Source organism: Paramisgurnus dabryanus, chromosome 3 (genome assembly GCF_030506205.2).
Source record: "Paramisgurnus dabryanus chromosome 3, PD_genome_1.1, whole genome shotgun sequence".
Lineage (NCBI taxonomy): Eukaryota > Metazoa > Chordata > Actinopteri > Cypriniformes > Cobitidae > Paramisgurnus > Paramisgurnus dabryanus.
Window position 1 is genome coordinate 16,993,584 of NC_133339.1, and position 26,339 is coordinate 17,019,922.

Genomic DNA, 26,339 nt, shown 5'->3' on the forward strand with positions numbered 1-26,339 from the left:
ACGTTTCCAAGAGCGAGACCGACTGCCGTACACATGCGCGTGTGTGCACAGCGATGGTGAGAGAATCCGAGCGCGCTCATTCACTCTTTCGTTCACTCACTAGATGTTTATCACTCATTATAACACTTTACAATCAACAATCACTATAGAAAATATACTTTAAATCTCTCTTAATCTCTCATCTGATACCTAACTGGGGGCTACGAGCAGTGCATTGTGGGATAGTGTGTGACGTCACATTTTGGTAGCGAGGTTGGGGGAAGGGGTTGGTTTGGCTGGTTTTAGTTGTAAGTCAGATATTTGTTCTAAATGTGTGTTTTGTTCATAAATAAAACAATAAATAACTTCGCAGATTTTGGTTTGTTTATCTTAATTTGTCAATAGATATTCTTACTGAATAAATTACTATAGTGTAGTGTAGTGTAGTGTAGTGTTCTAGAGTCCTCTCTATTGTGTGTAAGTTACTCAGATGTTACAGTTACGTTACAGCAGCGGTTGAAGGTTATATGTGTTATTAATTAAAGGTAATGGAACCATCTTAGATTAATTTCTTTGGGAAAATAAGTTATGTGTAAAGCGATAGGAGAGATAATAGAAAAAATAGATATCTATTATTACGTTTAGCAGACACTAAATTTACAAGTGAGAGAGCATTTAATTACAGTTTTACATTAATTACACTTTAAGGAGTTTTCTCAGCCTTTTAAAAAGTGATGTTGGATTTGTATGTTAACTGTTTTTGGTTTTGCCGTCCTCCACGCGCTCACATATATTTTGACCCTCTACGGTGACCGTCGCACATCTCTTTTGCCCCGCCCATATCTACGTTACGCGCATGCGTGCTGTTGTCCGTACAGACTCGAACGATCGCAGACATGGCGGATCTCTCGCTGGATGAAGTAATTCGCCGTCGTAATTTTAACGTCAGGGGCTCCAGTAAGAGGTATTTCGGTCAACACACTTTAAACGGCATCTAGATGAAACGCAGTGATGTGTTTGAAGGTTTCTGTTCGCCCCCGACTCTTTATGTTAGCGTGCTTGTATGGAGTGTTGGTGCTGGACGCAATGTCCCGCCCTCTTCCGCAGCTGATTGGTTGAAAGAGCCGCGTTCGCGTCTAAACGTGTGTTCTCATTGGCTACATGCACTACTTATGGCGTTCAATGCGTTGGTTTTTTTTCGGCTGTTAATGCTAAACATTCCTTTCATTTCACTCCTTTCTGGATTTCAGTCAGTTTAAACTGAGACTAAAACAACTGATACAACTAAATGAGCACGTTCACGTAGTGCGTGTGTTTATGTTTGAAAGGCAGAGTTGTTTTTTACCTGTCGTCTTTATTTGTTATTAATTAAAGGCTAGAAAACAAACTGTAGTTTGTATAATCACAGTCGTGGCTTTACGTTGTGTGGTCTGTTTAACATTTAATGACCATTAACTTTAATTTAGTTTAAGATTTACACGCGTGGTATCCGGGGAATGTGTGTTTCACAGCTACGGTCTTTTTCACGATATTATATTGATTTGTTAATTTTTGCAGTGAAGCAATTTAATTTAAAGAAAGTCTCAACATCTATATGTAAAGAGAAAGATGGAAAAGTTTTGCATGATAGCAGAGTTTACTATCTTACACTTTACTGCAACATTCACAATGTATGAATCTGTTTCCGTCCTACAGGCCCATGTATGGTAGAGGGGCGGGGTCAGTGGGCAGGGCCTTTGATGCCCGTCAGAAGATTGGAGCTGGTGATGTCAGACAGAGACTGGGAGTGGGTGGGGCTACAGGAGGTAAACACCCTAAGATTGACATTGAGTGTTTTTTTTACTAAACTCTATAAGTGGTTCAGCTTTTCTCATCCACCCGTCTGTCCAGGGTTTCAGGTGAAAGATGCAAGAGAGAAACTGGTACAGAAGGACGCCCGCTTCCGCATCCGGGGCAGAGGTGGGGCTGCAGGTGCGGTGCAGGACGCACGGCAGATGTTAAACTCCCGTAAACAACAACAGCAGCAGACGCCTTTTACTGCGACGCAGTCACTGCCTCCCAAACCCACTGCCGCAGGAATACCACACATCCAAATCCACAACACCGGTCCAATCAGCACAGGCGCCAGGAACTTTCCCACCAGTCAGGGTCTGAACTCCAGAGTCGGTGTGGCTTTGCAGCCAGGAGGCGGGATTACAAAAGTAGTCGATGCACGTGATAGGTTGAGCTTGAAGAGAAGCATCCCGTCAACATCCAATCAGAGCACAGCACCTCTAAAGATCACCAAAACCATCCAGGTGAGCAATATTGAAAATAATATTGTCTAAATGGAGACACATCACTAAATACTCCTGTGAGAGATTACAGACTGTGATAAATGAAAACAGATTTGTCCAGAAATATCCAAACACTAGTTCTGTTTTTACTAAAGATGCATGTTGAATGTCTTTGTGTATTCAGCAGCAGAGGCCTGTGGGAATGACCAGTGGGATTCGAATTAATGTTCCTGCAGGAGACCCTCAGGTGAGGAAATTATATCAAAGTTTATAAGCACAGATTTGAAGAAAAAAACAGAATGGGCTTTAACATAAAATGAGTTGTGAATGAAATGTGAAATCTTTATCCACATGAATATTTTACTAAAAACTGAAGCAGCGTTCAAGCTGTACAAGATTAAAATATAATTGCACAAATAACCTCACACAAAACATCATCATTGTATTGTCATTCCAAACTGAGTCTTAAAGAGGTCACTTTTGTCAGCCACACACTTGATCATCGATGTTTATTATTTCAGATACATAAGAATGAAACTGCAGTGATGATGTCTTTTAAGGATTAAATGTTTATTTTTTTATAGTTTTTATCAAGAAGTTTAATGAAAGTAATTCAGTGATGTGTGCGGTCGACTAATGTATCTGATCATCTGTCTGTAGGGTGCGTCTGCTGCTCCTGCTCGTGATGATGACGACGGTGCTCTGATGACCAGTAAACAGATGAAGATCACTACAGCCAACAGCCTGCAGACACGATTGAGAACACACACACCTGTAAACAACATCACAATACACACACACACAGTTAAACACAAAATCATACACACACACACACACAATCTTATCCTAAGCAATAAACCTCTGTTTGTCTGTCTTTAGGTGGGGTCTGGCTCTCTGTCTCCTCCAATCACTAAAGTGGTGAAGAACGACTCTTACACGCCAGCATCGGTCTCTGTGCCGCCCTCTCGACCAGCCGCCCGCCCCTCAACACAAACCCTGCAGCCTGTTTCCAGGACAACAGTCACTACACAATCCACAGCGGGTCACAGTAGTGCTCCGACACCTGCGGCACAGGTACATCTCTCATCTGACACACACACTTCCTGTTTCCCGAAAGAAATAGTTGTGTTGTTATTAGGGCTGGGCGATAATTCGATAACGATAATTTTACCGATATAAACTTTTTCGATAAAACGATAAGGACAGTTCGATAAGTGATCGATAATGTTTAAGCACTGTGCGTAATGTTGCGCGAGCACTTCCGGATGCGGCACGCGCTCTTGGTTTACAATCACAGTGACAGTCAGACTTGAAGGAGTGGAAGATGAGGCAAGTTATTTATTTATTAGTAGAGACCTATGATTTTCGCGATGCGGATAACGCGGACGGAATCACGGAATCCAAATGCGCGGAAACATTTTCTTGTGTGTAATGTTGGACGCGCAAACAGGGTTCGTCAAACACAGCAGACACAGGTGCGTGCAGTATACTTTACTTTCATTCAGCGTCCGCCTTGCGCACGCACACGTCCGCCCAGCTTTAAAAGTATATTTACAGGACATTCACAAATTCAGGAAACTGAGGAAAAGCAGCAGATCCACCACTGCAGTGAATATAGTGTTTGGGTATGTGCGCTCCCACAGCAAAGTGACACCCTTGACATCCATTTATCAGCGTGTATAGCTCGTATATGTATAACACACGCGTGATCACTGAACTAAGTTTTCTTTCTTGTTTAAGTGAACATAAACAGCTGTTACTCAGTATATTGAAACTTAAAGCAGTCTGTCTTGGGTCTTAAAGGGACAGTAGTCTGCTGCTTTTGTGTCAGAAATGTGTTGATTTCATAACAAATAGATTTACATTTAATACAGATGCATTAAAACAAGATTTTAGTTTTTGTATTTGTCATGTTCTGAATAAAAAGTAGTTTAAAACCATTATTAACTGTCTGGTTTTTACAATTTTCATTCAGGAGCAAAAATCTGCCTTTAAATTTGACAGGAGTAAAGATTTGTTATTTATCATGATAATTATCGATATCGACTGATATGGAAAACATTTTCTCGATAATTTTTTGAGTCATATCGCCCAGCCCTAGTTGTTATTAATAGAGTTCAATGGTAACAATGACCATAGTTAGCCAATGATGCTTTTGGGAAGCTCAGAAGGAGGCTGATGAGTTAAATCTGGTGTTTAAATAAGGAGACATCTTGTGTGGACCAGAGGTATCATTTATAAAACACTAAGACCATTTTATGCTTTCAAAGTGTGCGTACGCATATAAGGCAGATTTTAAAGCATAGGCATCTATATATAGACACAGATGAGCCCAGAATATGAACGCACATGTTTCATGTTAACTCTTTCACCGCCAGCGTTTAAAAAAAAAGTTGCCAGCCAGCGCCAGCGTTTTTCATGATTTTCACCAAAGTTTAATGCCTTCCAGAAAATGTTCTTCTTTAAATATATAAACATACAATATACCAAATGAAAGAACAGACCCTCTGCTTTCAAACAAAAAAAAAAACGTTTCATCCTACCTTTAGTGGTTCTTTTGCAATCAGCTTTTGAATATGGGTAGGTTTCTGCAAAAACACCACATTTTGATCAAAAAGCAGAGATAATTCCATTTTTGTGACGGACTTTTCATAGAGATCCCATTCAGAGCGATCTTTAAAACAGACACGGGGACATGCAGCCGCTTGCCATAGGGCAATACTTCCGGGTTTAAAAAGTTGCGGAAGGGCGCCACCTGGTGGATAATAGCGGTATTGCGGAAAGACGGAAAATCTGGTCATTGGCGGGGAAGCGTTTTCTCTTAATTGACGAGATATCTCGTCAATTATCTCGTCAATGGCGGTGAAAGAGTTAAAGGAGCGGTGAATCAAATACTCAATTTTAACTTGATACTTTGTTATATAAGAGGTCATCATATTTAAATGAACGTCCTGCAAGTTTCAGAACTGAAAACGTCTGTGCTACTGAAATATAACAGTTTTATTGTTATGACGTTATGAGTTTATGACGTCAAAGCAGAATTGAAACACCTCCCACAAGCCAAATACAACGATCACTTTTGTAGCCCTGCCCACAGCTTCGCGTGACACACGTGTGTCTCAACAATCAGTAAACATGTCTTTAAAGATTGCCAAATGTAACCAAAATGACTTTTAAATAAGTTTTTTCGGAGAGACTTTTATTTTGACGCGGTGATCTGTTATGATAGAGTAACCATGGAAACGAAAGTCTTGGGTTGTGGAAGAACTGCGTGGAAACAACACAGAAGCTGAATACTTTAATGCGGAGGCTCAGAACATAACATTAGGAATGCGTGGATAAAGGTTGTTTTTGAAAAAGTTCCAGCTGGCATGGGGCGTGTTTGATTACTTTGTGTGCTGCGGATTCATTTGTAAAGAAGTCGATGCTGGATTTGCAGAGAGACTGTGATTAAAAGCACCACTAATATTGGATCTGACGAAAATGACACAGCACAATACACTATGGGCCAGATTTACTAAACAGGGCAAATTAGCGCATGAGCGCAATTCCAAAAATGCGCTGATGGGAGTGGTGATATCTGCGGGTTATTTACTAAAAAAGCGCTAATTAAATAACACAGGCGCAACAGCTGATTTCCATAATGACCAACCAATCTACTAAGAGCAGCGCAAATTAGCGCATGGTTGCAAATAAGCAGAGATGATGCTCCTGCAGGTGCATGTGATATACAGGCCGATAAATAAAGGCAGAGAGACGCGTGAACTTATCTGGTAAAATGATCCTGGAAATCCTCTCCCTTCTACCATGCAGTCTCTGATTTCTGCGATGTCTCCTCCTAGCAACAACAATTGCAGCCATTTCGAGCGCAAAATGATTTAAGACATGCTTTTTTTCGGCGTTAAATAGTCGCGCAAATGCCATACATAACACATGCGCAAACATTAGTAAATCGCGTTGCGTGAATCATTTAAATAGCCTCCTCCCAAAATGTTTGCGTCTGAAAGGGAAACTCCTAGAAATGCATATGCAATCAGGTCAGTCGCAAAAAGAACTAGACCACACCTTTTCAGCGCTAATGATCCACTGCGCGTCTTTAGTAAATTCCGACATCGCTATTTACCGCCAAAATGATGGTTTACGCTGGCGCAAGCGCTTAGTAAATCTGGCCCTTTACGTCTAAACATGTATGTTTAACTTTTTAATTTACTAAAAACATTAAACGATTAATGAAGGTGCAACACTTAACAATACGACTGTAAATATAACGATAGAAATTTACAAAGTTAGTGAAAAACAAGGACTTACCAGCCGCAATTTAGATTCTGATGCCCGCTTAGTGTTTTGTATATGGTAATTTTAGGCAAGTTGCGTTTGAACGGTCAAACACTCAACAAAGCTTTTTTATCATATAACTGTGGTATGTAACGTTATGTGTATCTAAGAGCAACCTCACAAGCACAATAGAAATATACAAAGTTATTGATAAGAGCTTATCAGCCGCAGTTTAGATTCTGATGCGGGCTTACTGTGTTGTATATGGTAATTTAGTCACGTCGATTTAAAAGTTTTGTTTCTACTTTACTATACGTATTGTCATTTATGTGTATCATCTTTAGAACCCAGAATCTTTTGTGGCTCAAACATATATGTGTTCGGCTGCTATTTTTACACATTAATGTTTTTATAACATTTCCCCACATGTAATGACGGGGAATGAAGCCGTCCAATCATAGCAGTGGGCATTTACGTCCAGGTCTTCAATGCGGCCCGCCCCTTCAAACGAAGCTTTTCTGCAGAGAGCCACTAATCCATGTTACAAAATAGCCTATTACTTATTGCTTTTGATGTTTTTGAATGTAAAAACCACGTGAACATCATAAGTAGACATCAGACAACAGTATAAAACAATAAAATCGATAAATTCACCGCCCCTTTAAGTGTTTTCCCATAATAAAACATTATTAAAGACAATGTATTAGATGGCGTAGGCATAAGGCATTAAGAGAGTAAAATTAAAGTGATAGTTTGGCCAAAAATAAAAATTACCCCACGATTTACTAACCCTTAAGGCGTTTGAGTTACGGGTGTTTTTACAGAAATAAGTCATGTGATACAGAGGTAGTGATAAACGCAGTGTGCGTTTTAATTTTAATTTTGTGGCGACTGAGAAATAAATGAATGTATGGGAATGTACAAAGATGCTCTCACAGCAGAAGGCAGTGATTATAACGACACGCCTGTCGCCTACCGTTTTTCCCGGACTATAAGTCACACTTATTTCATAGTTTGGCTGGTCCTGCGACTTATAGTCAGGTGTGACTTATATGTCAAAATTAATTCATACTGAGTAACATCAACCAAAAGAAAACATTACCATCTACAGAGAGCGCTATATGTTGCTCCTGTAGCCTACCCCCTAAAAAACTTTTAACTAAATGGTTCTCAACTCCAGTCCTCGGGACCCACTGCTCTGCACATTTTGGATGTCTCTCATATCTGACACACTCAGTTCAGTTCATGGAATCTATCCTAACAAGCTGATGATCTGATTCAGGTGTTGTTAAATAAGGGAGACATGCACAATATGCAGAGCAGTGGGTCCTGAGGACTGGAATTGAGAACCATTGAACTAAAACATTAACTTACAGACAACGGAGAAAGACTTAAAAAACAAAATGCCCCCAAAAAGAATAATCATTTTCTAAATAAATGTGACTTATAGTCCAGTGTTTTTTTTCCTCTTCATGACGCATTTTCTGACTGATGCGACTAATAGTCCGGAAAATACAGTATAATCCCTCCCACTCCGAAGTCTTACTAAACTCAATGTAAAAGCTAACCAAGCCAAAGTGAGGTGAGCTGACCCGATCCCACCTAAACTGTGTGGGTACTATGCAATGAAATTGGAATCTAGAGCCATTAGGCTGTGTCTGAATCAGCTCTGGAGGAAGTAAATCAATCAGTATATGGTGTATGCAGGTTCAGGCACTGACCCTACTGTAGCTCACTTCACATTGGGACACTGTTCACTTATTTTCCTGTGACGTGGCTGCTTAAACATGTTGTGATCATTCACAGGTGTTATTCATTAGCAATCGGCAAAACCAACATCTCTCTGACTTTAATATTAAACGCGTGTTACAGTATATTATCTGTTGGAGAGCTTCATGAAAGGTTGTGTGATTTCTGGGAAGGGGACCATCGATGCTCACTGTTTTATCATGTATTGTGGGAATTTTAAGGGAATGAATGTTCCAATGCACTGAAAGGATTTTGCGATTGCGACAGCCCTTAATGTGCCAAGACTACTGAACAAGAGAGCAGATTGAGACGCAGCCAAAGACTCCTCTGCATTCAGGAGGGAGAATCAGCTGTACGCACTTTTCATAGTGACGTATGACGAATGTGGAGGGTTAAGGCACGAAGCAGGGAGCAAAACAACCTCCCCATACGTCATACATCACTACGAAAAGTGTTTATACGATCTGGACCCTATTTTCATCCATTATAAAGATTGGATAGAGCTAGGACATTTTCAAAAATATCTCCATGATCTTGAATGACCTTGAGGGAGAGTAAATCAGAGTAATTTTTAGCTTTGGTTCAACTATCACTTTAAAAGACAATTCAGTTCACACCTTAAATCTACTGTGTACAGGCGAACAGATGAGACCAGAGTTTATATTCATTCTGAGTCCATACGATGATCACTTATCTACGCCAAATTTATTTAATATAAATCACGATGTATGTATGGAAAATTTCATTCCCTATTTCATGTTTACAACACACTTTATAAATGAGAAACACTGCTGTAGAGACAACATTTAATAAAACAAACAGCTGATCCTCACTTTAACACACGTGTCTTGATTTACACACAGCATAATGTATGTGACAGTATATGTGTCAGTCAGTTAATGTGTTTGTGTGTTTGTGTTTCAGCCGGTCTTCAGTCCACTGGAGGGCACAAAGATCACAGTAAATAATCTTCATCCTCGTGTTACAGAGGAGGACATAGTGGTGAGTCACACACAGAGACACACAGAGACACACACACACACAGACACACACACACACACACACACAGAGACACACACACATTCATAAACACATCTCACCTGGTTTGTGTGTTTGTTTGTGCAGGAGTTGTTTTGTGTATGCGGCGCTCTGAAACGAGCACGGTTGGTGAAAGTGGGCGTGGCTGAGGTGGTGTTTGTGCGTAAAGACGACGCAGTCAGCGCATACAGGAAGTACAACAACCGCTGTCTTGATGGTAAAACAATCTCAACAATCATATCAACAACAAACTAACCATGTGTGTGTGTTCTGGGGTGTATTCCAGAAAGCAGGGTTAACTTACCATCAGATTAACCCCGAACTTTGGGTTGATCAACCCCAAACTTGCTTACTCGGGGTATGTCGGTTCCAAAACACAGTTTAAGAGTTAGGTCAATCAACTCGCTGAAAGTAACCCAGAGTTAACGCGCGCTCACGGTAACAACATAAAGGCATTGTCAATGGATCGCAGATTTCACGAGTCACCATGGAAACGTCAGAGAACTTAAAAGTTTTTAAATGAGAAATAACATTATAAACTAATATTTTCTGGCAAAATCAACGTTTTATAATCGGCTTAGAAGTGCGTGATTACAAAACAGATCAAATTAATTAATTAAATAATTAATACGAACCCATTTTACCCCATTTAAGTCCAATATTATATGTGTCTCAACGAAAATACACACAATTTTATTTAAAATAATCTAAAACAATCTAAAATAATTAATATAGTCAAAATAATCATAGATTTTATATATGATTGTAAACATATGAATTATGAATATATTTTCCCCTGTGAAAAGTAACAATGGTTTTACTACAGTAAAAAACATGGTTACAGTAAAACCATGGTAACCACAAAATAACCATGGTTTTCAAAAAAACATAGTTAAACGATGGTTAGTGTAGTAAAACCATGGTTCTGCTGATAGTAATCAATGCACAAAAAAAACATGGTTACTACAACTATACACCAATAAAACCATGGTTAATTTCATAAGAGTTGTGGCACATAAAGTGCAAATACATCATAAGGCTTATTTAAAGTTTTTTTTTTTTTTTTAGATATGATTGTATTGTGTAGGCATAAAATGCACTATGATAATATTCACTATATTGTACTTATTTTACTTCTGCTCCTTTGGGTGACCCTGTTTAGTTTTAGGACTTTCCTTGTATGACACTGTGTCACCATCTTTTTTAACATTTACTGATAGCTGATAGATTAATGCACCCTCTTTTAATTGTAAAGCTTCCTTACAGTCCTTACAGATTTTCAATAATGTTGTGTAATGCTTTTCATTACACTACACTAAGAATGATCATTCATTTGCATTGGACGATTAGGATCTGCTGTGACAGAATTGGAGAATAGAAATGTTACATTAGTGTCAATAGTAACATGTTGTAATATATGTCCTGTATCATCTAATATATGCAAATATCTCAATTTCCCTTTGCTCAAAAATGATAGCTCAGGAAAGCAGCTACAAAAGGTCAATTTTAAAGAAATAAAGGTGATTTAGAAAAACACCAACTATAGATCAAATGTAGAGAGAGGGCTAAGGATCTGAAGTGCATGTTTAAGAAATAAATATTATACTATGAAATATATATTTATAATTTCATTTCATTGTGTACATGATTCTAACTGATATAATAGAAAATCTCTGACCACTATGCCATGTCTGTGATTCAATGGTGTTTCACCTAATGAAGTCTGTGCTTCACCTGTGTCACTATGTGGGTCAGTGTTAAATCATGCCTGTGCTTCATGGGTGTCATTCTGTGGGCCAGGTCAGATGCACATGCCTATCAGAGACTGCAGGCAGGGGTAACTTCGATCCCTCAGTAATTATTATTATGATAGGCATCATGTGTTTCTATTTGTTATATCCATTTACTGTAACATTGCCACATTGTCACTTAAGTAACATAGGTTAAGATTCATTAATGACAATGTATTTGCACACACATTTATTATAACTTTAGATTCATCTCAAATTATCTAGTAAGTGAAAGATGAGGTTATTTATGAATTGACAAAATTGATATGGAAATGTACTTTATTGTTAACATTAATTAACTGATGGAATTATGTTTCATACATCCACTGATATTTGGAGATATATTACTAATGAACATGATTAAATGTATAGTATTTAGTCCGAACACAAATATGAATAAATTTTTAATTAAATTTAATTAATAATAAAATTTATAGTAATTAGTCCAATCACCAATAACAATCCATGTTATTAAAAAAATAGTTTCTTTAAAAAAATTTCATATCACACATTTTTTAAGACAGCAATAAATATTCGCGACTGTAAATATAATAAAATAAAATAAATGCTTTAACATTGTAATATTATGCAAAATATATGCTTCCACGCCCGCTGTACGCTCGTCATAAGTGCACGCATGCGCAGACTTCCTCCGAAGCCTCGTTTTATTAACTAAAATGAACTTACCCTGCAACATAACCTGCTCCGGAGCAGGTTATCTTCAGAGAGTCAGTTGCTATGGTTACTTGCATAACCCGAAAGTTACCTCCGTTTTTGGAACCGAAAGCAGAGGTTATCCGCTTACTTACTCCTAAACTTACCCGGGTAAGCCACATAACCAGCTTTCTGGAATACACCCCTGGTACTAGGAGATAAATGTGTATAACAACATAAACAACCAAATAGCCTAATAATCATAATAATTGGTATTTTAGGGTTAGTAAAAACATTTTGATAAGGTAACATGATGACATATTTAAGAGATTGTTATTTTATTCACATTTTCATATTTATATATCAAGCTCCGATGTTATAAGCACCAAGCAAGGTTGTTCCAGCGAACGACTTCTATCCTCTTCTTTGTGTTTGGACTCGATTGCTTGTGTCACCCCCTGTTGGTTCAAAGAATAGTGCAGCAGCAAGCACCTCAACTATAAAAACATCAGCTGTTTGTTGAGACGCGCACGTGATCAGCGGAGGTACACGTTACGGACCAAAGCACGAGTGTAAACAAACCTTTAGGAGATGTGGATAGAAATATACGGTGTGGTTATTAGAAAACCTTTACGTCTATGGAGAGTCCCTATAAACCACATACACAAATGTGTGCTTGTGCGGCCGATTTATCTCACACACATGTTGTTCATGAAAGGCATCAAATCAATGTAGTATAGACAGAAATGTTGTCTTGACCGCATTGACACCTACAGTATGTCTGATGTGAGGAGAAAGAAAGTAATCCAGTTAACATGCCAATCTCTCTCGCCCACACTCTCTCTCTCTCTCTCGCTCTCTCTCTCTCTCTCTCTCTCTCTCGCTCTCTCTCGCTCTCTCTCTCGCTCTCTCTCGCTCTCTCTCTCGCTCTCTCTCTCGCTCTCTCTCGCTCTCTCTCGCTCTCTCTCTCCCTCTCTCTCTCTCTCTCTCCCTCTCTCCAGGTCAGCCCATGAAGTGTAACCTGCATATCCAGGGAAACATCATCACATCTGAGCAGCCCATTTTACTGTAAGATCTTCTGATGTTTTTCTCTATCTGATTTGTCTGTGATGTTGGATTATTGTCATCTGTCTTTCTCTCTCTCACAGGAGATTGAGCGACTCTCCCGGTGCTCTGGGCTCAGGACAGAAGGAGGGATCGTCTCGCTCCGGAACGAGATCCGCGTCAACCTCTGACGTGGATCCACAGACCGTTTTGAAGGCCTTGTTTAAATCATCCAGTCAGCAGCCCAACACCAGCGAGACGTCCGGCTCCACGGCCTTCCGCATCAAGATTTAACACCCGTATCTCCACAGGCGTGATGGGATCGCCTCTTTGATTGTATCTGTTTTTATTATGGGGGCTTCGATGATCGACTGGTTCACATTAAACACTTTAATGATCACGAGCGCTTTATTTTGTGTCAGATGTTTTTAAATGCCGATGGTGTGCGTGAGACTCTGTCACAGATCAATGTGTGGATTAATACTGGATCAGATCTGTGCTGGACTTCAGTCTCTCACTTTCTCTTGTTTCTCATTTCTGTGATTTCATTCTCTTGTTGTTCTCCAGTAAAGATCTCACTTTATAACTTTGTGTGTCTCTGGTGGGGATTTCTTTAATTGTTTTAAGTGTGTTATTAATAGTGAGGAGGACTTTATTCAGCCGTTTTATTTTTAGGGCTCAGTGCTAGAAATGGGTGAGCATCAGTCTATGGGGTTCCTGTTTAAAATGTAGAGGATTTCCATCTTTAATCCACATCAGGTGTGCCCATCCCTGCTCCTGGAGGGCTACCGTCCTGCAGACTTCAGTTCCAACCCAGCTCCAACACACCTGTCTGTAATTATCAAGCAACCCTGAACACATTGATTAGCTGCTTCAGCTGTGTTTAATTGGGGTTGGAGCTAACATCTGCAGGACGGTAGCTCTCCAGGAACAGAGTTGGGCACCCCTGATCCACATAATAGCCCTTTAATGCTCTGCCAATGTCATACAAAAATATAATGGGATTTTCTGCATCTGTGGTTTAAAAATATAATCCCAAACTAGGGTACTACTATAGTGAATCTTAGCCATTTCCATCATTGATGCCTGAGGGCGACAATTATGCCAGAAAATGATCACAGAAGCAGTGCTCAAATTTGTGATTGTCTTACTTGGATTTTCTTAAATTTTACATTTAGTTAAAGTCAGTCTACTTTATTTAGTTGGTTTATTGTTGCTATTACATTTTTATTATCATTTATTTTAATTGCAATCAAATCAGACGATTATCGATATAGCGTGTGTTTGTAGTCCTAAAGAAAGTCAACGAACTACATTTCCCGACATCGCTGATGTATTTCCGGTGAAGGCTGTAAATGAAGATGGCGGCGTCCAGGAGTGAACACGCAACTGTTATTCCCGGAGGTTTTACAGGTATTTCATACAAATACAAACCGCGTTTCTCTTCAGATATAAAATCACTGAAGCTGCTCGATTTAATGTGTTTATTACAACACACGACACGCGTAAATAATACACATAAATACAAAACATCGTCTCTATTCCTGCTGTAACACACACACACACACACACAGGCTTCCGTTGATTTAATATTAGACTACATGTTTCCCATCTGATCCTTACAGTAACACGTGTATGACAGTAGATTTAAACACAAACATTTAATGGGTTTAACGTTAATGAGCATTTGGCCTAACAAACACAACAGACTGAAAGTGTCTGAGCTCTCATGATTTGTTGTGTTGATAAATTTGTGTGTCTGTGTTTGTTAGTGTTGTCACTGAAGTTCAGTGAGGAAGATTCTGCAGTTCATCAACTTTGTGTTAAAGATCATCGAGTCAGATCAGAGAAAAACATCAACAGACCGCTGGACAAAACCCTCTTCATCCTTAACATCCCTCCGTACTGCTCACAGGTCTCTCTCTCACACACAAAAACACACATACACACACACAGCTTCATTGTAGTCACACTTTTTCTTCATCATTCAGTCTAAAACTTAATTCTCACAGCACTTTGGTGCCAGAAAATTTCTGTAAAAATTGTCAGCGAGTCTTCTGTGTGAACACAAACACGTCCTGTAGATGTTTCGGGATCGCTCCGTAAAGAGGACCTACAGTAACATTGCTGTAACATTACTGACAGGATTCTGTGTAAATAAGAGACAGAAACAATCCTGTAAGGGGAATGAAGTATTGAGAACACGCATGAAGATCAATGACCAGCATGTCAGAACAGAGCATCACTCGCTCCTTATGATCTTATCATAAACTATACGTGTGGTTTCACCAGAGAAATATCACAGATCATTAGCAAACAGTGCAGGACTTTAAATACGTCATGTGTCCTTACGGGATCTTTAATACTGTATGTGTGTAAATGCAGACACAGATTCCAGAAAATCATTGGCATTGTAAATGAACCAAAAATCAAAGGGATTTTTTTGTAATCTTTGTGTGAAAAAGGCTTAATTATTTCAAATACATTTTTATTAAATCAAATACATTTGCACAATTATATTTTTGTCTACAACTGAAGCATACACCGTCAGATCAAACACTTTCTGAGGTCAAAAGATTTCAGTCAGTTTTATTTTGTGTTTGTTTGTCATATGTAGATTTTCTGCATTCATGGGAAACCCAGTTGAGTTAGAAGATTATTTGTCTTTAGTTATTGTCCTGTTCTTTCAGTTTGTACACTTTTACACAAAACTTTTCCTAACTTTTCACATACATTGTGTGTTTTTAGGGTGTGGTTACAGATTTATTCCAGCAGTTTGGACCCATCGAGTCTGTAGAGCTGTGTGAGAAACCAGGAGCATCTGAACCCACTCAGAGTCACCTGACACAATACTTCAGACAACCACAAAAACAGGTCACACATTTACACAACACATTCACTTCACAACACAGAGTTTGTTAAGCTGTATTAATGTGTGTGTGTTTGTGTAGTGTTTCAGAGTGGGGTATGTTGTGTTTAAAAACGCCTCCAGTGTGACAGCAGTGAAGTCTCACCCAGCGAGCAGCGCATTGATCGTCTCAACTAAAGAGCGGCCCGTCAGAACCGGCATTCACAGTAAGTCCACGCATGCTTTTGATGTAAAACATCTGACGATGAGGATGGTGATGATGAAAATGGTGTGATGATGAGGATGGTGTTGATGAGGATGGTGGTGGTGATGGTGATGGTGATGGTGGTGGTGGTGATGGTGGTGGTGATGATGATGAGGATGGTGATGATTATGTGGTGATGATGATGAGGATGGTGATGTGTTTACAGAATGGATCAAGCAGTATTCAGATTCATTGGTCAGCTCTCAGACTCTGCAGCAGGCTGTGGATGATTTCATGAGTGAGTTTGACCGACTAAAGGAAGAGGTGAGAATCTCATGAATACTTCACTGTGATTGGTCAGTCTAGTGGCCTGTGCTCAGTGTGTAATGGCCTCCATGTGTGAAGATTTGCCTTTTGTATGTGCATGCACAGCCAGTACGAGTACATAGGGTTTTTTAAGCAAAACTCTTAGATTCAGTTGTAAAACGATAAGAAACAGAGTAAGAATACTGATTAGAGAACTGTCAGGCTTGTGTACTGTATATATTCACACAATAAATTAAAGAAGGGAAGCACAATTCAAATCTAACCAGACGCACGTTATTATAAAGTAACTCACTGTTTGTGTAATATAAGAGTAGATGAGCACCTTGTCTTCAGATGATTTTAAAGTGTCTGTGATGATAGTTTATAAACCCAGGGTAACTTTGGTAGCGATTAGCTTTAGTTTGCTCCTGTATAGCTCAGGGATAGAGCATTACATTAGCAACACAAAAGATCATGGGTTTGAACCCAGGGAAAAAACAACACCATGATAAAACCTAATAACACACTTTAGATAGAAGTGATGAATGTAAATGTGTAAGGATGGATTCACTACAGCGGTTCAGTAAGATGGTGTAAAACTAAAGTATTTCTGGTCAATTATCACCCTTCTGCAACTTATACCAATGACGGAAATAAGTGCAGTTATAATAGCAAAATATGTGGGAGAGCATAGCTAAAATATAAATATATTGAATTGCATTATGTAGCTTTTAAGTATTAACACTAAATTAAAAATAAACAACAGATTTGTAAATGAAAAGGTTTGACTTAAAGTAACAGTACTGACTTAACAATTGTGAAAAGCGCAATATAAATAAAATTGAATTGAATTAAAGTTACAATAAAAATGGTTACACTACTAATACTTGAAATAGTAAATAATTCAAACAATTAACCGTTTCCAATGTTTCTGAGATATTACCCGATAAGATAGAGAACAGAGAAAGAAAGAAAGTTTAGAAGAAAGAAAATCAGACTTGAGGACTGAAATCTTGACCTAATGGCCTGAACTTCAGAGCTCAGATGAAGAAGAAAAGGAAAGAGAAAAAGGCAAAAGCCCATGGAGACCAGCTCATAGAAGAAGAGACCAAAGACCCCCAAAACATCTTATTTTATCCTCTTGCCTTGACCATGTGACCAAACCCAACATGATATATTCAAACTGACCAATCAGATGATCACCTTTAACCCCCACTGTATTGGATAAACAGCTGTGTCAGTAGTCTGTGATCATCATCAGTAAGCACAGTAATGCAGATGATACAGGAAGGGAATGGGGGTTGTGACAGAGTAATAAATTCTTAAATTTTTAATCTTACAAATGGAGTCTGTATATAAATCATGATGAGTTGTTACGACACTGTCGTCCTCATACAGATGAGAGAAATTACTAATGATATTTCATAATCAGGAGGCTGAACGTCTGAAGACGGAAGCAGAGCAACAGCAGGAGGATGAGGAGGGTTGGGTGAAAGTGACGAAGGGCAGCCGTGGCGTTAAGGCCCGCCCCCACAGCGAGATGGCCAATGAGAGAACGCTTGAGAAAGAAAAGAGCAAGAGCAAACGAAAGGAGCTGTTAAACTTTTACTCGTGGCAGCACAGAAACACACAGCGAGAACGTAAGTCATGAGTTTAAGCTCTTCAGTTTCCCATAATGCCGTGCTGCTTGTGTCAAACGCTCTCTTACCGACCGTTCACCATTCATGTTTCAGATATCGCTGAGCTGAGGAAGAAGTTTGAAGAGGATAAACAGAAAATTGCTTTACTACGAGCGCAGAGAAAATTCAAGCCATACTAACTCCATCCCCTTCAACACACTAAACGCTTCATTAAAGTCTCCTCTGTATCTCAGTAATACTGCATGAGTGTTTGTGTGTGAGGTGTTTTTATACTGAACTCATCACTGTTCAACATCAAACTGTGTGTGACAGAAATAAAGGAGTTTTAACAACACCATGAATTACTTATCAACAACTTCTCTTTGTACAAGCAGCAAAACATTTGAGCAAACCAAATAAAAATATCAGCAAAAAAAGTAGATCACTGTTGAAACTGACCAGACAATTCAATTTTATTTATAGAGCATATTTATATTTATAAATATATATGTTTAATTGTTTCAAAGCAGCTTCACGTTAGTAAATGCAGGAGGAAACACAGAAAATTGGTGGACAACATAAGCAGCAGAATACAGCTTCTTATTTTACTTTCTCTGTTTATAATTTATTATTAGAGAAACAGGCATCACCACATTTTTAAAACAAGACATTCACAAGACACCAAATACAGACTCGTAATAGTACAATAGATGGGTTATCTTAACAGTTTCACACAACAGAAAACCTTTAACAAATCTACATTTATGAATAGAAGTGTGCCATAAAGGACAAAGAAAATGACCAAATGGAAAATATCTTTATCATCACTCTCAAAATAACAAATAATTTCTTTCACGTTAAATGTTTTGCCTGATCTAATTTTTGTCTCAGAAAAAATAATCTTTCTAAGATGCCTTGAACACTTTAGCAATCAGAAAACAAATGACATGTAGTCCGTATCTCAATCTGAAGACTGCAGCCTCCGGAGGTCGCATATGCAGGCTGCATACGTCATCAAGCCTGGTTTATTTCAGTTAACTGAGCATTACATTCACAAGTCATATGCATATTACAAAAAATACAATTAAATAATAATAATAGTCAACTTTATAATTGTTTATATTCTCAAATAAGAAGTCTTTATGACGTATGCAGCCTGAAAATGCGACCTCCGGAGGCTGCAGGCTTCAGATTGAGAAGCCGCCTCTGGTTCTGTCCACCGTGTCATAGCACGTGATCAGCGCGTGTCTGCTGTGGGCGGAGTCTTCCAATGTCGGAAGTGAAGTGCGCAACTATTTCTTAAGCTGATCTCATATAATAATACACACGCTTAACACACCACACACCACAACACACAATCATCGCATAAAGTCGATATGGCGCTGAACCGAAATCACCACCCGAACGGAGGAGTCCTGATCCAGGCCGGAGAGAGGTACAAACAAATACACAAACATCACATACACAACAACAACAACACATACAGACATCCACACACACACCACACAAACTTTGGATAAAAACACACAACACAGATAACATACAATAACAAACTCTAAGCCATCGTATATTAAAATACACAATAACACACTCACACGGACACAGACACACACGCACATTATCATCATGTACAGTAACACCCAGTCTGACATAACAGTAAACACACACACCCAGATTGATCAATACAACACTAACACACATCAAAACAGATTAAAGGAGTAAAGTTTATGTCAACATTATTATATTATATTCTGTCTTTAAGTATTAACTGCATTTAATGAATCATTGACACGACCTTTAAAGGGATACCTTACCCAAAAATTACATTTCTGTCATCATTTTCACACTCTCGTGTTGTTATTAATCTATTATCATTTAAATGTCTTTGTTCTGATGAACACAAAAGAAGATATTTTAAGCAATGTTTGTAATCCATTTATGAGCCCCATTCACTTCCATAGCATTATTTGTTCCTACTATGGAAGTGAATGGTGCTCAAAATATCTTCATACGTCTTCATCAGAACAAAGACATTCATACAGGGCTGTAACAACATAAGAGTGAATAAATGATGACAGAAATATATTTTTTGGGTGAAGTATCTCTTTAATGTGAAGAGACTTACGCTACATTCAGTCTTTTATCAGAGGATCAGTGTTCAATGGAGATCGAACCCATGACCTTTGCACTGCTAACACAACACATTAAGAGATTTGAGCTATTTCTAAACGTTACGAACTTGTATTTGACTAGTTGCTATTTACTAACAGCTGTTGAGAAAGTGAACATGGTGTTTCCAGTGTGATGTCACTTCCTGTCTGTATTCCTGTCTTTCAGCATCTTACGAGAATGTAAGAACGTTGAACTTTCCTTCAGTGACATCACACCAAAGAACGACATCTTCAAGGGAACCAAGAAGGGCTCAGTTTTCCTCACTCAATATCGGGTAACTCACCTATAACCCACTCAATACCAGCTAACTAAAACCTGCTGCACAGTCTCACCTAACACACGCGTGTTTGTATGTTTCAGATGGTGTTTTTGAGCAGTCACATGAAAGAGAAGTTTTGCTCCTTCATGTTTCCTTATTACCTGATGAAGAACTGCAGCATCGAACAGCCGGTTTTTGCCGCGAACTACATCCAGGGTTTGATCAAAGCTGAGGCAGGAGGTATGCACATTACCCAGCATGCACCAGCACAGAGTTTGTGTTGTTTATGACACTTGTGTGTTCGTGCTTCTCACAGGTGGCTGGGAAGGTCAGGCAAACTTCAAGATGTCTTTCCCAAGCGGAGGCGCTATAGAGCTGGGACAACATCTCTTTAAACTGGCCAGTAACGGTGAGACGAAACATCTGGACTCTCTTCTGCTTTAATCATTCTGTAAAACACGCAACAGTTTACTCACATTGTTTTATAGTTACAGTATAATGTGTGTGTGTGTTTGGCAGCCTCTCGGGCCCCTGCGAGTCACAACAATAACGCTGCGTTCGGTTTGGCCCAAGGGATGAATGGATATCCCAGTCCTGCCATGCCACAACCATACCCGTACGCCAGCATGCCACAGCCGTACCCGTATCCCAGCATGCCACAGGCAGGGTACAACGGCCCAACGGGTACGGTCACATGTTTTCATCTTCCTTGCTCTTGACACACGTTTATGTTTTTGAACTTATTTAATCATATTGTGTTTGTAGGTGTGTATCCCAGTGCTCCCATGTACATGCCCCCGCCTCCTCCATACCCCGGACCGCCACAGAACTGGTGCGCCCCTCCAGGTACACAACAACACTTCACGCTCCTCACACATTACAGTCTACAGCATCTGATAAATTAATCTATTTAAACACATGTTGATACGGCATTACTGAGCAGGATTCAAAAATATATATTTTTCATTTTCCTGTGAAATCTGAATTGATGTTTTAAGTGATGATTTCATTTTCTAACTCGAGCAGATTTGTGTTATTTTTTGTACTTGGTGTAGCAGTGCCAGGGTTATGAGTTTGATTCCCAGGTAACTGCTGATTCAGGGTCAGTGTCTCACAGACATCATCTGTTTTCCCTCACAGTCACTCCAGTTAATGGTAAAGCAGCAGAAGCGGCCAGCAGCGCCTTTTACAATCCCAGTAACCCCCACAGCGTCTACATGCCTACGGTGAGACACAGAAATACTCTTCCTGTATGATAAAATCATTTATTTTTACTTAGTTTAATTCATGACTTTACAGAAGTGAACTGATGTTGAATGAGAAGAATAGATAGTGATGATGATGATGATGATGATGAAGGTTTGAAATGATTCCTGAATGTTGTGTTGTTTCTTTAGGATCAACCTCCTCCATATTACCCACCTGAGAACCCAGACAAGAAGAAGAACTGAAGCATACGCGTGCGTTGATTCATGACCTCTTCTGGGTTTTAATGATATTAGCAGCTCTGTCTGCTGTGTGTGTGTCTTTATTACTGAAACACAGTTTTCCAGCATTTATATATGACCATAAACAACTATTTCCACATATATAGGACTCTTACTTTCAGTATTTAACGGTGTAAGACAGACAAGATTACTTTATATGATTTCTATTTCTGCTAACTCTACATTTCTTTTATGATGTAATAAATATCACACAAAAGCTGTAATTTAGCTTTGTGTGGTTGTGTTGTTGTTGTTTGATGTAATCTAGGTAAAGTTGGTTTATCATTTGTACACAAGTGAATTAATAATATAGAATAAATATATTCTCTCTAATATTTCTTAAAGATCCCCTATTATCCAATTCATGATTTTACATTTCCTTTGGTGTCTAAGTGTGTCGTTCATGTTAACAATAAGCAAAATATACAAAGTAAACGAAAATGCAAATTGTAGTTTTATTGGACTACAACAAACACACGGACTGTAGGTAACAGTTTACTTCCTGTGCTGGTTGATGTGGACACTGCAGTCATTATCATAATCCCACCCACTTCTGACTCACAGCCTGTAAGTAAGTAGTTGATATTTTCATATTTAAAGGCTTTACTACTGACTAAACCATGATTCAAACACAAGTTTTGTGCAGTGCAGGGTAGCACTTGTTGTTTGTCGTTTCTACAATCACAAAAATTCAGACATGATTTTAATGTTTCCTACTTTACAAATTTGTTACATCCTCAAGCCGCGCTGGTAAAGTTGATTGATAAGCTTGGTTATGATATTAACTCCTGTCAGCATTGCATTGGAAGTAATCTTCCAAATACAGTAAGAAGAATCACATTTCCAGCTGAGAAAAAGTTTAGACATGATTCAACAGATAAACCTGACACACTTTTGACATTTTAGACCAAATAAACTCAGCGTATAGTCATGTAGTAACATTTATTTATAATTTAACATATGCGAGAGCCGTTATTATATGTGTGAATAGTAACAATAATGACAGCATTTAGTAATGGTTGTCCAGAAATGAATATAAAATGTCTGTTAGTCGTGTGTGACGTCACACTACATATTCAAAAATAATTTCCCTCAAAACAACGCGTCATTATCGTTCGCTCCGACTGCGTTCAGTTTGAGTGGATCTGAAGTAAGGTTAGTAGTTGTTTATCATCAGGAAGATTTCAATGTCTTGCTGCTGACTGTGGAAAACAAAGGCTTTAGTTTGCAAGTGCAAACTTTTTAAACCAAGAACCCCGCCAATTGTAAGTAACGTATTTTATTGAAATACTAACGTTAACCGGTAACGACTCATCCGTGACTTTAAATGACATCGTGCAACAATGAAGCACAACAGAATGCGTGTTAGAAACCCGCTGGTATTGTGTTGATAAATCTTTGCTTATAGTTGGTGGAAGTTGTGTAATTCTTTGTTAAAAGAGTAAAAACGTTGCGGTGTTTGTATACACTGATGACGATGATGTGATTTATGTTTCCTTTAGGTCGAAAAACTTTTACTGCTGTGCTTATGAGATTGTTTGGGTGTCTCTGACATAAATAAACACACATTTGTGCTTAAAAAGATTGTTTAAAAGGCTGACAGTGTCAGATCAGCAGTAGGCTGTCAATCACAATTTTTTCACACAATTCAGTCAGCGGATGAAAAACAGGGTGGAAAAGGTGGTGACTTTTCATAAACTGGCTTTTAATAATTGATTTCCACAAGGTTATTTTACATTTTAGTCCACAGTTTCACACACGCATGCGCAGTCTTTACGTCTCCCAGCCCTTCCCGCCGGGTTGTGTCGGAAGTTGCAGTCCCACGAGTCTCGCCATCTGCTCCTGATCGCGCTCACCTCGCGCGTGATACACCTGGTGCAGCTGCAGGTGCATGCGCGTGGACGTTAGCAGACACTGATACGTGGACGCGGCGTGAAGAGCATCCATGTGCGCGCGGCAGTACTGTGCGCCTGTCACCTGAAACACAAACACACATTATCCACTACAACACAACTTTACTAACGTGATAATAAAACACATGACAATACTGTAAATGCCTGAACAACAGCAGGTGATCCACAGACAAAGTTTGACATCACGTCCCGTTATTTTTTACAATATCTGTCTCGGTTCCAATGAATAAGAATGAATGCCAGACTTTAGATGAATGCTAGACTTTAGATATTACAGTGCGCAGAACGACATTTAATACAATTCAATACAATTTGAACAATCGTGAAAACAAACAAAGTCTTGACTATACGGGACTTTATATATTTTATTTAAACAGTACATCTATTACAATTTGGCGTCTGCTTAATAAACATTTATAAAGAATATCAAAAGTACAGAAATACAAATAACAATAAAACAATTTCTTCCTTAAGGAGAAATTCAGAGTAAACAAAAAAGCACAACAGATTGATGATCATGAGCTTGATGCAGTGACGTAGATTCTGATACCGCTGTATTACCTGATTTCTTCTGAAATGATCCAGCACATATTTATAAACGAGAGTTTGTCTGTATCCAGAACCCTTTACGAACCGAATCTCCTTCAATATACCGCGACACGCGCGCAGCGGAGAGGTCACAGACGCCATCATGAACACCGACAGACCGAAGCAGTCAAACACAGAGTCACAAATCACTCGACAGACAGAACTAATCACACACAGAGACAATTTGCAGTAGTACTTCATCCATCACCCAGCACCTTAGCTTAATTGCACCTTAATGTTTGTTAATATTGTGTTATTGTATGTTTCTCGTTTTATGTATAATGCTTTGGCAATATTGTAAGTGACACAATCATGCCAATAAAGTTCTTTAAATTGAAAAATTGAAAATTGACAATCTCAACAGGTTAATAGTTAGGCTATATAGCTATTTCAGGAAAGTTATAACGAGGGTCACAAAGAAATCGATCTCTCGCTGCTGTGCATTGAGTTATTTCATCTGAAATATGACGTCATTCTCTCGCGGTTGTGTCTCTGCTGTCCCCTGTCGGTGATGTAAGCAGAATAGTAGGAACAAAATTCAGACTCACTCGATTCGATTTGTGTGAGCAAGTGGGGGAAAATGTTTACTTGTATACATTAGAACAAAAATAAGCCTGTTCAAAATATGTTAACCGGTTAAATCTTTGTGAATCAGTACTTCAGAGTGCTGTTTATATGATACGAGAGGTTAACGTTTATTATGTGGAACTGTTTCGAATTTTCAATTTTCTAGTAATCCCTGCTGATATAAACAGCTAAACCATCCATATGCCAGACCAATTCACTTTTAAAATTAGGTCTCAATAATCCTGGTTTACCAGTCTGGTTTTGTAGGGGTTTGAAATGTTTCCTTTGCCGGAAGCCCCGAATAATTCAGTTTTATTATAGCTTCCGTTAGCTCAGTGTAGTTTTAGCTATGATTTGAACTGTTATTTATTTAGCTTGTTATCAGAAATACTCTAGCAGGACTGTTGTTATTGATTCTTAGTGTAAGTTTACCAGAAGTTAAGTGTGGGCCATGAAAGCCGTTTGTTTATGTTGTTACTGCTGAATGTGTCAATACTCACCCACATGTGTTTGTGTTAAGCAGCGTGTACAATAAGCTATAAGTGTTTGATGATTTGTAGGGCGTTAACACCACGTATCATTGACGAGAAGATTAAAGGTGAAGAGAAGCGAGAAATCCACACAAAACCAACCGTCTGTCAGTGTATGCATCACACTTCTGCTCACAGACAGGTTTGTGTGTTTCTTTAGGTGTAGTGATTTAATGAATGATGCTGTTTCACATCACTATTATTGTATTACATACATCTGGTCAATGTTCAAAACCAGCAGATTCAGCAAATCCTGACTTATAGATCAACTAACAGATCTGTTGACTGGATGAGTTCTTTCAGAGACTGGGACCTGGCATCCATTCACACTGATCTGTTATAATATTTCTAGATCTGATCTCATGACTTTATGAAAGGGAAACCGAATCTATTAAATATCAGACGGGATGTAGTCCTCTGAAACATAACTCGCTTCCATCTCACATTGAAATAAATGATTCTGACCCTAATTCAATTGTTTCGCATTTAATCCATGACAATATCGGTTTAGGTTTTAATTAAAATATTGAGTAGTATCAAGTCGTATTACGTGTTTTGAATCAACCTATGTGAAATTGACTCATTGAAGTTTGGACTACATGAATAATTTGTGTAGAAGCAATATTGCTAAAATTGGGCAGGGATTTCCAGTTCCCAGCATGCTTTGCATTTATGCATTTTTAATTAAGATAAGAAAAGATGGGGACTTATTAGTGTTGAATGTGTTGTTATATTAGTATGTGAAGTTTCAGTTTTGTTGTTTGGGTTTTTAAATGTTTAGCATTGTGCAGACGAGAAAAGCATTTGGTTAGGATGAGATAAGTCTCATTGATATCTATCAGTTATTTAGTGTTCATTGTAACTGTTTATGCCATAATCAGCTTAGGTTGCTATTGTGTGCTGTTGCTGTAATATAATAATTTATATTTCCAAAAAAAAAGAAAATAGAACATGATTAGATAATAATAGCATTGCTAAATGTAACTAATTGTTACTCAGATCAACTCAACTATATTGCTCTAAGGTAACTAAAACTATTG

The 26,339-nt window shown here is 38.6% G+C and overlaps 4 protein-coding genes across 6 annotated transcripts; 3 read left to right on the plus strand and 1 right to left on the minus strand.

Annotated features, from left to right (window-relative positions):
• The first annotated feature begins 5 nt into the window (after nucleotides 1–5).
• On the plus strand, nucleotides 6–13,391 carry poldip3 (polymerase (DNA-directed), delta interacting protein 3). Of its 3 annotated transcripts, none has more exons than XM_065278482.1 (10): nucleotides 6–56; nucleotides 1,675–1,784; nucleotides 1,870–2,276; nucleotides 2,440–2,502; nucleotides 2,916–3,029; nucleotides 3,135–3,329; nucleotides 9,204–9,281; nucleotides 9,405–9,534; nucleotides 12,763–12,829; nucleotides 12,910–13,391. In XM_065278482.1, exons 1-10 carry the CDS (start codon nucleotides 34–36, stop codon nucleotides 13,097–13,099), a joined length of 1,377 nt encoding a protein of 458 aa, XP_065134554.1. In that variant the 5' UTR covers nucleotides 6–33; the 3' UTR covers nucleotides 13,100–13,391. The 3 variants fall into 3 exon arrangements, with proteins under 3 accessions (XP_065134554.1, XP_065134552.1, XP_065134553.1); XM_065278480.1 differs by lacking the exon at nucleotides 6–56 and adding an exon at nucleotides 822–943; XM_065278481.1 differs by lacking the exon at nucleotides 6–56 and adding an exon at nucleotides 822–943 and having other exon boundaries at nucleotides 2,443–2,502.
• A 674-nt stretch (nucleotides 13,392–14,065) lies between these two features.
• Nucleotides 14,066–18,141, plus strand: rrp7a (ribosomal RNA processing 7 homolog A). The gene is made up of 7 exons (XM_065278483.1): nucleotides 14,066–14,218; nucleotides 14,578–14,720; nucleotides 15,554–15,679; nucleotides 15,757–15,880; nucleotides 16,085–16,182; nucleotides 17,597–17,804; nucleotides 17,898–18,141. Exons 1-7 carry the CDS (start codon nucleotides 14,161–14,163, stop codon nucleotides 17,981–17,983), a joined length of 843 nt encoding a protein of 280 aa, XP_065134555.1. The 5' UTR covers nucleotides 14,066–14,160; the 3' UTR covers nucleotides 17,984–18,141.
• An 893-nt stretch (nucleotides 18,142–19,034) lies between these two features.
• On the plus strand, nucleotides 19,035–22,034 carry wbp2nl (WBP2 N-terminal like). Its single transcript, XM_065278485.2, has 8 exons — nucleotides 19,035–19,218; nucleotides 20,121–20,229; nucleotides 20,316–20,454; nucleotides 20,531–20,623; nucleotides 20,734–20,898; nucleotides 20,980–21,060; nucleotides 21,355–21,440; nucleotides 21,612–22,034. Exons 1-8 carry the CDS (start codon nucleotides 19,160–19,162, stop codon nucleotides 21,663–21,665), a joined length of 786 nt encoding a protein of 261 aa, XP_065134557.1. The 5' UTR covers nucleotides 19,035–19,159; the 3' UTR covers nucleotides 21,666–22,034.
• A 1,351-nt stretch (nucleotides 22,035–23,385) lies between these two features.
• Nucleotides 23,386–24,351, minus strand: fmc1 (formation of mitochondrial complex V assembly factor 1 homolog). Its single transcript, XM_065278486.2, has 2 exons — nucleotides 24,176–24,351; nucleotides 23,386–23,678 (listed from the first exon to the last, which is right to left on the minus strand). The coding sequence occupies exons 1-2, from the start codon at nucleotides 24,305–24,307 to the stop codon at nucleotides 23,475–23,477; spliced, it is 336 nt and encodes a 111-aa protein (XP_065134558.1). The 5' UTR covers nucleotides 24,308–24,351; the 3' UTR covers nucleotides 23,386–23,474.
• Nucleotides 24,352–26,339: the final 1,988 nt, after the last annotated feature.